The sequence below is a fragment of the Salvelinus fontinalis genome, chromosome 14, assembly GCF_029448725.1.
Source record: "Salvelinus fontinalis isolate EN_2023a chromosome 14, ASM2944872v1, whole genome shotgun sequence".
NCBI classification, from domain to species: Eukaryota; Metazoa; Chordata; class Actinopteri; order Salmoniformes; family Salmonidae; genus Salvelinus; species Salvelinus fontinalis.
In genome coordinates this window covers 3,456,153-3,468,332 of record NC_074678.1, presented here as the reverse complement: position 1 = coordinate 3,468,332, position 12,180 = coordinate 3,456,153, and the positions used below count along the sequence as shown (strand labels likewise).

Here is a 12,180-nt window from a genome sequence, read left to right as displayed (position 1 = left end):
CGCAATGTATCATGGGTAAATTGTGACTGATTGACTGATCTACAAATAATGAGTCGTTACTTATGATGCAAGGTGATTCGTAGATCAGTCAGTCGGTAGTGCAGTCGTTTCGATGCTCTCCAACATGGCCAGTCTTTTCACGGCACTTTGATACAAAGTGATTTTCATAGCAGATTAGAAGAGCTAACCCTGACCCTTTTCCTAACCTTAACCTCAGTCCTAAACTGCTTCGTTAATTCTCCTAACATGCTAGGAAAAATTCACTTTGGTTTCGAAGTGTGGTGAAGAGTGTTGCCCCTACCAGCAGGAAAATAAGTGACAAAATGGATTGTAATGACACAACTGACCACTTGATGGAGCCAGAGACACGTTTAACAGAGAAGCCTCTGTTCTAGAACTGCCTAGTTTGTTGTGGTCTGACAAAATGGTGGGAAATTAATAAAATAAGGAATGTAAACATATTATCAGTAATATCCAGTAAATCTAGTGCCCAAAATCAGGCACTGTAAGCTTAATTGGTTTAAACACCAAAACTATGTTTCAAGTGAGAATTTGGGTAGGTCTGAAGCCAAAAATAAAATATAAGATTGCCTACTTCACCCATATTTTATTTTTGAAAAAAAAAGTAGTGTGTAGTTCCAGTAGTTAGCTACACAGCTGCATGGCAACAAAAAGTAACTAACTACTGACAAAAATAACCAAGGTTTAAAATGTAGGTCAACTACCACCAAGCTACTGCAAAGTCATGTAGTTCACTACTCCCCAACACTGATATGTCTTTCATTTGTTAAATAAAGAAGGGTTTTCAGAGGTTCTTTAGCATGCTATGCTGAAAGTGGGTCCATCCATCGAAAACAAGAGGGATTAACTGATATGGAACTATCTAAATAATTGCTTTGCATGCATACACTTGATTATAGAGATACGGGAGTGGCTTAACTTCTCCATGTCGTGTTAGCATAGTGCTAACCCCCCGAACAAGGCCATGTGCCGTGTGTCATTGTACTGAGCCGTTACATTGACCCTACATTGACCCACGGTGGTTAAACTAACTATGACCTTAAAGGACTTGGTATAACAGCTTATTAGTGTGTGTGTGTGTGTGTGTGTGTGCGTGTGCGTGCGTGCGTCTGTGTGTGTGTGCCTGTCCTCTAGTTAGTCATGAATATCTCAGTACATTAATATCATCAAGTACAGTACATTAGTATCATTAAGTAGTTTATTCGTAAAAAAAAACATTTTTTTATCCAAGAATGGCTCAGAATCAAGCTGATTTTAACAGAGAGAACCAAGTCAGAAAAGACAACAGATCATTTCATTTACACAGTTACTGTTCTTCTTATTGCCATTATTCCAACCATGATGGCAAAACTACTTCTGAATATGTGTACGTCAACATGACTTCAGACACCCACCATTTTGAAATGCTATCGGAATACTGAGATTATGCCTTGACATGTGGGGGAGGATCCTCGCCCAGAACGTGTGTAGGGTGGGGTGGTAGAGAGTGCCCTGGGGGTGGCCCATGGCCATGGGGGCGAGGGTGTGGGTGGGGGTGATGAGGGGGGGGGAAGGGGCAAAGAGGGTGGATAGAGGGGGGGATTTTCACAAAGCCGTGACAGTGGGGGAACGGGAACTCTCCATGGGGACCAGGGGGTGGGTTATGGGGACCAGGGGGTGGGTTATGGGGACCAGGGGGTGGGTTATGGGGACCAGGGGGTGGGTTATGGGGACCAGGGTGTGGGTCATGGGTACCAGGGGGTGGGTTATGGGGACCAGTGGGTGGGCTATGGGGACCAGGGGGTGGACCTTCGTCGCCTGGAGGTGGGCCTGGTAGTGGGCCTGGTTTGCCTGGCTTGTGTACCCAGGGAGGGAGGTGATGTTTGATGCCAGGATGGGTGTGGTGTCCGGAGCGGTGTGGTGGGTGTCCACACCCCCTTCCAGGGGTACGGGGAGAACTGGCGTTCTGCCATGGAAACAACAAAAGGAACCATGTTTGAATTGACAGACTTTAGAGGAGGACTGGCACCATATTTTGTAATTATATGTTTTCGGGATGTATTTATGTGAGTGTTAAAAGTGGCTTACAAGAGCTTCGTAGATCTCACAGGTGACATCCACCTGGCCATTCCCCAGCAGTGTGGATTTACAGAGCCCATGGCGCTAGAGAGAGAGACAGCAGACAGAGACCAAAGTCAGAGACCGAGACCCGTGACCAAAGTCAGAGACAGAGACCCGAGACCGGAGACCCGAGACCGGAGACCCGAGACCGGAGACACAGGACAGAGACCAAGGTCAGAGACAGAGACCCGAGACCGGAGACAGAGACCAAAGTCCAAGACAGAGACCCGAGACCGGAGACAGAGACCAGAGACAGAGACCCGAAATCGGAGACAGAGGACAGAGACCAAAGTCAGAGACAGAGACCCGAGACCGGAGACAGAGACCAAAGTCCGAGACAGAGACCCGAGACCGGACACAGAGACCAGAGTCCGAGACCGGAGACAGAGGACAGAGACCAAAGTCAGAGACAGAGACCCGAGACCGGAGACATGAGACCAAAGTCCGAGACAGAGTCCCGAGACCGGAGACATGAGACCAGAGTCAGAGACCCGAGACCGGAGACAGGAGACCAGAGTCAGAGACAGAGACCAGAGACCGGAGACAGGAGACCAGAGTAGGATGATGGTAATACGTGAGGAGTGAGAATGAGGAGGGTAGCTAGTTGCCTTACAGCTTCATCAGGGCACAGTGGCTTGCAAGCCTGTGTATCTATCCTGCTCTTGGCATTACACTCAGTCTCCACGATGGCCAACTCAGCGTTGTAGTACATTCCAGACATCATCATGTACTAGGAAAGGGAGAGAGACATGACCTACAGATGTAGGATCTTCATTTGATCACTTTATTGCAGGAGAACTGTCCTGCAATGCAGGAAATGTAAAACTGATAGTGTATTTGAGGTTTAAAAAGGCATTTGAAGTTTGTAATTTCCACTTTGAAATTTCAGACTTAATTTTCCTACAAATATGTCCGTTCATTATAATCTACATAATAATTACAATTTTCTGTTGCTGCAGGATTTTTTTCCTGCTGTAGCAAACTGGCTCAAATTAGGTTCCTACATCTGTACAGGTTTAGACAGACAGGGGAGACCTACTTAATTTCCCAAACAAACACTCCAAATAGCATGTTACACTGTTGGCAGTGGTAGGATTCCTTGAACACTCTAAGCAGTGTGTTACATAATTTCAGACTTATCCCTGAACAGTGACCGGTTTTGACTAGATAGGATCCAAACGTGTTTTGGATTGTGTACCAAGAGAAGTACAGGGAGAGAATCCTAATACATCACCATACCCCAGATATTATCCTCCCCACTTCCATCAGTTTGAAGTAGGAGGTGTAGTTGTGGTCCATGTTGAACTGCCTGAGGCCTGCCTTCACACTCTCTAGGCCCTCGGGGCTATGCAGGGGCAGCAGAATGGGGCAGTCCGGACACATTCTGATCACCTTCTCAGCAGAAACTTCATCAAATCAAATTAAACTTGATTAAAAAAATGCACACAACCATTTTTGGAGGTAGACTTACTCACTTGCTGTACTGCGTATAAAAAAAGGACACATGTACTGTGTGTTTTGGTGGCGTGCGCTGCAGTAGACTAGGGTAACGTTAGATACCTGGTTCAGTGTTGCAGGAGTGTTTAGAGACCTCTGCAATGCCTTCTGTGATGCTCAGAGTCACATTGCAGTGGGCATTCACTTGCTGCATGAGGGAGACACAACATACATTTCTGCTTAGTCATCCGTTTGTACAGGTGTCTCTCTCTACAGGACTGGTATGTGTCACTACAGGTGTCTCTCTCTACAGGACTGGTATGTATCACTACAGGTGTCTCTCTCTACAGGACTGGTATGTATCACTACAGGTGTCTCTCTCTCTACAGGACTGGTATGTATCACTACAGGTGTCTCTCTCTACAGGACTGGTATGTATCACTACAGGTGTCTCTCTCTACAGGACTGGTATGTGTCACTACAGGTGTCTCTCTCTACAGGACTGGTATGTGTCACTACAGGTGTCTCTCTCTACCGGACTGGTATGTGTCACTACAGGTGTCTCTCTCTACAGGACTGGTATGTATCCCTACAGGTGTCTCTCTCTCTACAGGACTGGTATGTATCACTACAGGTGTCTCTCTCTCTACAGGACTGGTATGTATCACTACAGGTGTCTCTCTCTACAGGACTGGTATGTGTCACTACAGGTGTCTCTCTCTACAGGACTGGTATGTATCACTACAGGTGTCTCTCTCTCTACAGGACTGGTATGTATCACTACAGGTGTCTCTCTCTCTACAGGACTGGTATGTATCACTACAGGTGTCTCTCTCTCTACAGGACTGGTATGTATCACTACAGGTGTCTCTCTCTACAGGACTGGTATGTATCACTACAGGTGTCTCTCTCTACAGGACTGGTATGTATCACTACATGTGTCTCTCTCTACAGGACTGGTATGTATCACTACAGGTGTCTCTCTCTACAGGACTGGTATGTATCACTACAGGTGTCTCTCTCTCTACAGGACTGGTATGTATCACTACAGGTGTCTCTCTCTACAGGACTGGTATGTATCACTACAGGTGTCTCTCTCTACAGGACTGGTATGTATCACTACATGTGTCTCTCTCTACAGGACTGGTATGTGTCACTACAGGTGTCTCTCTCTCTACAGGACTGGTATGTATCACTACAGGTGTCTCTCTCTACAGGACTGGTATGTATCACTACATGTGTCTCTCTCTACAGGACTGGTATGTGTCACTACAGGTGTCTCTCTCTACAGGACTGGAATGTGTCACTACAGGTGTCTCTCTCTACAGGACTTGTATGTATCACTACAGGTGTCTCTCTGGTTGGCCATTCTTGTGTAGTGGCTTACCGTTTCATGATGTTGACGGATGTCACACTCTTCAAAAGATTTTGGGTTGATGATGTGACAGGTTGTTTCCTTGAGGTCCAGGTCCAGGTGCAATTTACAGTCAGATTCCAGACCCTGGAATAGAGAGGAGAGGAGAGGGGAGAGGGGAGAGAGGAGAGAGGAGAGATGGAGAGAGGAGAGATGGATAGAGAATAGAGGAGAGATGGAGAGAGAATAGAGGAGAGATGGGTAGATGAGAGATGGAGAGATGGAGAGAAGGTAGAGGAGAGATGGAGAGAGAATAGAGGAGAGATGGGTAGAGGAGAGATGGAGAGAGAATAGAGGAGAGATGGAGAGAGAATATAGGAGAGATGGAGAGAGGGTAGAGGAGAGATGGAGAGATGGGTAGAGGAGAGAAGGAGAGAGAATAGAGGAGAGATGGAGAGAGGAGAGATGGAGAGAGCGAGTTACACAGTGAAAATATGTTGACTATACTGTTTCCTCCCTTACTCTTGTTACCATATATCCAGGAAGGAGAGAAAACAGGGAATTAAAAATTACAGAAGAAAGTAGAGAGAGAGAGGTCTTTTCATCTTAAAACTTTTGGAACATGAAATGAGTGACCAAAAGAGCTCATTCGTCATCTCTTCACACACTTTCATCAAGATCAACAAGTTCTGAGAGAAGAGAAATAAGATAGGCCTCATACAGTAGTTCCCTATCTTTCTCTCATTCCAACATGCCCCCATACCAATGACGGCGTCCCAGTGGTCTGAAATGTGTCTGATACACAGTGTCTGAAACACAGTGTCTGAAACACAGTGTCTGAAACACAGTGTCTGATACACAGTGTCTGAAACACAGTGTCTGATACACGGTGTCTGATACACGGTGTCTGAAACACAGTGTCTGAAACACGGTGTCTGATACACAGTGTCTGATACACAGTGTCTGATACACAGTGTCTGATACACGGTGTCTGATACACAGTGTCTGATACACAGTGTCTGATACACAGTGTCTGATACACAGTGTCTGATACACAGTGTCTGATACACAGTGTCTGATACACAGTGTCTGATACACAGTGTCTGATACACGGTGTCTGATACACGGTGTCTGATGCACGGTGTCTGATACACAGTGTCTGATACACAGTTTCTGAAACACAGTGTCTGATACACAGTGTCTGATACACAGTGTCTGATACACGGTGTCTGATACACAGTGTCTGATACACAGTGACTAAAAACACAGTGTCTGATACACAGTGTCTGAAACACAGTGTCTGATACACAGTGTCTGATACACAGTGTCTGAAACACAGTGTCTGAAACACAGTGTCTGAAACACAGTGTCTGATACACAGTGTCTGATACACAGTGTCTGATACACAGTGTCTGAAACACAGTGTCTGATACACAGTGTCTGAAACACAGTGTCTGATACACAGTGCAGAAAAAGGAATGGCAACTAATAAAGGAAATCCCCTGAGAGTACTGAGATGCAGTCCAGTCTAAAGATACCACAGTCCCAACAAACACCATGTAAGCCCCCCATCACCCCTTTACAATCCCCTCCCCCATCAACCCCTGACCCCTACACCCCTTTACAGACCCCCCCATCAACCCCTGACCCCTACACCCCTTTACAGACCCCCCCATCAACCCCTGACCCCTACACCCCTTTACAGACCCCCCTATCAACCCCTGACCCCTACACCCCTTTACAGCCCCCCCATCAACCCCTGACCCCTACACCCCTTTACAGACCCCCCCATCAACCCCTGACCCCTACACCCCTTTACAGACCCCCCTATCAACCCCTGACACCTACACCCCTTTACAGACCCCCCTATCAACCCCTGACCCCTGACCGCTACACCCCTTTACAGCCCCCCCCCCCTATCAACCCCTGACCCCTACACCCCTTTACAGCCCCCATCAACCCCTGACCCCTACACCCCTTTACAGACCCCCCCATCAACCCCTGACCCCTACACCCCTTTACAGACCCCCCCATCAACCCCTGACCCCTACACCCCTTTACAGACCCCCCCCATCAACCCCTGACCCCTACGCCCCTTTACAGACCCTCCCCATCAACCCCTGACCCCTACACCCCTTTACAGACCCCCCCCCATCAACCCCTGACTCCTACACCCCTTTACAGCCCCCCCCATCAACCCCTGACCCCTACACCCCTTTACAGTCCCCTCCCCCCATCAACCCCTGACCCCTACACCCCTTTGCAGCCCCCCCATCAACCCCTGACCCCTACACCCCTTTACAGTCCCCTCCCCCCATCAACCCCTGACCCCTACACCCCTTTGCAGCCCCCCCCCCATCAACCCCTGACCCCTACACCCCTTTACAGCCCCCCATCAACCTCTGACCCCTACACCCCTTTACAGCCCCCCCCCATCAACCCCTGACCCCTACACCCCTTTACAGACCCCCCCCCCCATCAACCCCTGACCCCTACACCCCTTTTCAGACCCCCCCCCCCCCCCCCTCCTCCTGCACCCACCTTCTCCACTGTGCTGGAGGTTATGTTACTGAGCTGGAACTTGTATCCATGGAAATGTTTATTGTTGATGCTGAGCATGGCCAACCTTGCCCCAGGCTCTTTCTCGTTCTCATCGCAGCTCCAGTGGCGTCCACTGGTGTCCCGCGTTGGCACAGTGGCACAGTTCAGTGCACACACTGTCAGGACGGATAGAATAACCAGTCCCCTCATAGTAGCGCACGTTGAATAAAGGGGCACGGCAGCCTGAGGCACTTATTTATACAAACTACGGTCTGTATGGTTAACCGTAACAGGAGGGAGATAACACGAGTATAGGCTCAGACTGCTTTCTGCATGCTGCCAAAGTCAATGCAAAGTAAACAGAGGACAAAAGGTTTCTGGACAAGTTTGTGTCATTGACAGTGTTGCGAAATTGATCACTCAAAATCCTGGGAATACGTTTTGTCACATATTTAATTTAGTCAATATGTGTTACTTTTGTCATTTTTCGTCAAACTTCTAATATGTTTTTTAAGGGTTTACAGATTTTTATATATTAGAAACTTCAATTTCAACAATGTGAACTTTGTACTCTGGGCTTTTTTGGTTTGTTGTGTGAGCTTTGTAGTGACCGAATACAGGGTGAGCCATCTATCCTACGGTAAGAATGAATGCTATACAATACATACAGTATATTTGTGTCTCTGACTGATGTGATTAGCCCGAGAGAGTTCATCCAGGACACATTAATAATTAACTTGAGAGAAAGCGACATGTGGGGTGTCTGAAATCATTGGACCATTTCAACCCTCCAATCACCACAGAGATAAACTAATCTCTTCTGCTACCCGTCCAGTTTGCTGAGATGTGCTTTGATCTTTGATCTTTGAATGCTCTGTGGGACACAGAGGACTGTGTCCGGAGTGTCACTGACAGGAATCAATAAAGTACAACAGAGAATGTCAAAATGTGCCCCTCTGGTTGGGGGGGGGTGGGGGGTCTGTGTGTGTGTGTGTGTGTGTGTTGGTCACATACACATATTTAGCAGATGCTATTGTGGGTGTAGTGAAATGCTTGTGTGTGTGTGTGTCAAATCAAACTTCAAATACATTTTTTATTGGTCACGTACTGTACACATATTTAGCAGATGCTATTGCGGGTGTAGCGAATTGCTTGTGTGTGTGTGTGTGTGTGTGTGTGTGTGTGTGTGTGTGTGTGTGTGTGTGTGTGTGTGTGTGTGTGTGTGTGTGTGTGTGTGTGTGTGTACATTTTACTTTTGAATATCGAGACATTTATCCTCCCACGTATAAGGTTTGTGTGGTAAGGTTCAGAGCTGCAGGACTTCAAACCTTCTTTACGCTTCTCCTGCTGGCTTTTCTTCTCCTTCTCAGAGACTAGATATCCTCATCTGATTCGCATTCTCTAGATAAAAGAGACAGATTGTCTTCTATAGGGCTCTTTGTCAAAGGTAGTGCACTCCAAAGGGAATAGGGTGCCATCTATAGGGCTCTTTGTCAAAGGTAGTGCACTCTAAAAGGGAATAGGGTGCCATCTATAGGGCTTTGTGTCAAATGTAGTGCACTCTAAAAGGGAATAGGGTGCCATCTATAGGGCTCTTTGTCAAAGGTAGTGCACTCTAAAGGGAATAGGGTGTCATTCGGGGGACACGTTATCAAAAGCGTTTGTGTGAAATGAAGCTTCTGAAACCCAGGCTTCATCTAAGCAGAGATGTTGTAAATTGTCTAAGATGTTGTAAACGGTCTGCTAATATATTTTGGATTTCTATGAGTTTCCAGCTCTCCTGTTCCTCCCGTAGATTCCCCACTGACTTCACTGAGCCCGATAGAACAGTGATTTAGCCAGCTCTGGAATATCTGAACCGGGGATTCAGACTTTTCAATGTAAAGTTTCTGGAGTCATACACCTATCAGAGTTACAAAACTGTTAGCCGTTGAGTGTAAGAAGTTAGTATGCTGAGGGAGGCGAATGGGGAATACTGAGGAATGGGGACCACTGAGGAATGGGGAACACTGAGGAATGGGGAACACTGAGGAATGGGGAATACTGAGGGATGAGGAATGGGGAATACTGAGGAATGGGGAACACTGAGGAATGGGGAACACTGAGGAATGGGGAACTGAGGAATGGGGAATACTGAAGAATGGGGAATACTGAGGAATGAGGAATGGGGAATACTGAGGAATGGGGAATACTGAGGGATAAGGAATGGGGAATACTGAGGAATGGGGAACACTGAGGAATGGGGAATACTGAGGCATGGGGAACACTGAGGAATGGGGAATACTGAGGGACGGGGAATAGGGAATACTGAGGAATAGGAAACACTGAGGAATGGGGAATACTGAGGAATGGGAACACTGAGGAATGGGGAATACTGAGGAATGGGGAATACTGAGGGATGAGGAATGGGGAATACTGAGGAATGGGGAATACTGAGGAATGGGGAATACTGAGGGATGAGGAATAAGGACAACTGAGGGATGAGGAATGGGGAATCTGAGGGAAGAGGAATGGGGAATACTGAGGAATGGGGAACACTGAGGAATGGGGAACACTGAGGAATGGGGAACACTGAGGAATGGGGAATACTGAGGGATGAGGAATGGGGAATACTGAGGAATGGGGAACACTGAGGAATGGGGAACACTGAGGAATGGGGAACTGAGGAATGGGGAATACTGAAGAATGGGGAATACTGAGGAATGAGGAATGGGGAATACTGAGGAATGGGGAATACTGAGGGATAAGGAATGGGGAATACTGAGGAATGGGGAACACTGAGGAATGGGGAATACTGAGGCATGGGGAACACTGAGGAATGGGGAATACTGAGGGACGGGGAATAGGGAATACTGAGGAATAGGAAACACTGAGGAATGGGGAATACTGAGGAATGGGAACACTGAGGAATGGGGAATACTGAGGAATGGGGAATACTGAGGGATGAGGAATGGGGAATACTGAGGAATGGGGAATACTGAGGGATGAGGAATAAGGACAACTGAGGGATGAGGAATGGGGAATCTGAGGGAAGAGGAATGGGGAATACTGAGGAATGGGGAACACTGAGGAATGGGGAATACTGAGGAATACTGAGGGATGAGGAATGGGGAATACTGAGGAATGGGGAATACTGAGGAATGGGGAATACTGAGGGATGGGGAATACTGCGGAATGGGGAATACTGAGGAATGGGGAATACTGAGAGATGGGGAATACTGAGGGATGAGGAATGGGGAATACTGAGGGAAGAGGAATGGGGAATACTGAGGAATGGGGAACACTGAGGAATGGGGAATACTGAGGAATGGGGAATACTGAGGAATGGGGAATACTGAGGGATGAGGAATGGGGAATACTGAGGGAAGAGGACTGGGGAATACTGAGGGAAGAGGACTGGGGAATACTGAGGGATGAGGAATGGGGATAACTGAGGGATGATGAATACTTAGGGATGAAGAATTGGGAATACTGAGGGATGAGGAATGGGGATTACTGAGGGATGAGTAATGTGGAATATTGAGAGATGAGGATTGTGAAATATTAAGTGATAAGGAATGGGAAATTCTTAGGAATTAGGAATATTTAGGAATGAGGAATGGGGAATATTTAGGGATGAAGAATATTGAAGGATAAAATATTGACAGATGAGGAATGGGGGAATACTGAGTGATGAGGAATGGGGAATACTGAGGGCTGAGTAATGGAAAATATTGAGGGATGGGGAATACTGAGGGATAAGGAATTGGGAATACTGAGGGATGAGGAATGGGGAATACTGTGGGATGAGGAATGGGTAACATTAAGGGAAGAGGAATGGGGAATATTGAGGGATGAAGAATAGGGAATTCTCAGGGATTAGGAATGGGGAATACTGTGGGATGAGAAATGGGGAATATTTAGGGATGAGGAATGGGAAATACTGAGGGATGAGGAATGGGGAATACTGAGGGGTGAGGAGTGGGGGATACTGTCTATCTCACTCCAAGAGTGAGAATCTTAGCATTAGTTAACAGTTATCATTAAACTATGTCGTCAACATACACCTGTGTTGCATTCCTGCCTTTCTTTATCGCCATCAGCTCAGCCTCTTAACCCGTGTTGATCAAACCACACTTCAATCAGCCTGTGGAAACATGACATGGTAGCGGGGAACCTCCGTTACATTCTAAAGTTGAGTAATTTAGCAGACGCTCTTATCCATCGCGACTTAAAGTTAGTAGTTTAAGGTAGCTTAAGGGAGCTAGGTGAGACAACCACGTATCACAGTCATAGTAAGTAAAACATTTCCTCGATAAAGCAGATATCAGCATAGTCAATGCTAGTGAGAAAAGACAAGTGTGAGTGTTAGTGCAAGAAAGCCAAACCCATATGACTGCAGGGAAGGTATGGGATCAAGCCTCAGCAGTGATAATTTTGTGAAAGTGAGACATGTTGCAGTAGACTAGAGGCTTTCTGAGGTTCTGAGACCCGTCTATTATGAAACACAAGCAACCATAACCAACTCCCTAGAATAAAATTATACACATATTTATCTTCTATATAGCACGTGTGTATATATATATACTGTATATATGTGTGTGTGTGTAGGCCTGTCTCCCAATTGAGTATTATTTTTGTGCCAGACTGGGTTCAAAAAACTTCTGTTTCATTTTTCTGCATTTATTTATCTGTGTATGTATGTATGTCAACACAATCTTTCACTTAATTCGTGCAAATATGTACAA

At 46.6% G+C, this 12,180-nt stretch overlaps 1 protein-coding gene across 1 annotated transcript; it reads right to left on the bottom strand.

Moving 5' to 3' along the window:
• Nucleotides 1-1,205: 1,205 nt before the first annotated feature.
• Nucleotides 1,206-7,695, bottom strand: ahsg1 (alpha-2-HS-glycoprotein 1). Its single transcript, XM_055943788.1, has 7 exons — nucleotides 7,454-7,695; nucleotides 4,946-5,059; nucleotides 3,682-3,766; nucleotides 3,361-3,527; nucleotides 2,735-2,851; nucleotides 2,089-2,163; nucleotides 1,206-1,966 (listed from the first exon to the last, which is right to left on the bottom strand). The coding sequence occupies exons 1-7, from the start codon at nucleotides 7,661-7,663 to the stop codon at nucleotides 1,445-1,447; spliced, it is 1,290 nt and encodes a 429-aa protein (XP_055799763.1). The 5' UTR covers nucleotides 7,664-7,695; the 3' UTR covers nucleotides 1,206-1,444.
• Nucleotides 7,696-12,180: the final 4,485 nt, after the last annotated feature.

Excerpts from the sequence above, each read along its gene's own strand:
- ahsg1 (XM_055943788.1), bottom strand. The coding sequence starts at position 7,663 with ATGAGGGGACTGGTTATTCTATCCGTCCTGACAGTGTGTGCACTGAAC. Across the intron at positions 5,060-7,453 it reads CCTCCAGCACAGTGGAGAAG|GGTCTGGAATCTGACTGTAA; the intron begins GTGGGTGCAGGA and ends TCTCTATTCCAG. Across the intron at positions 3,528-3,681 it reads CTCCTGCAACACTGAACCAG|TTTCTGCTGAGAAGGTGATC; the intron begins GTATCTAACGTT and ends GATTTGATGAAG.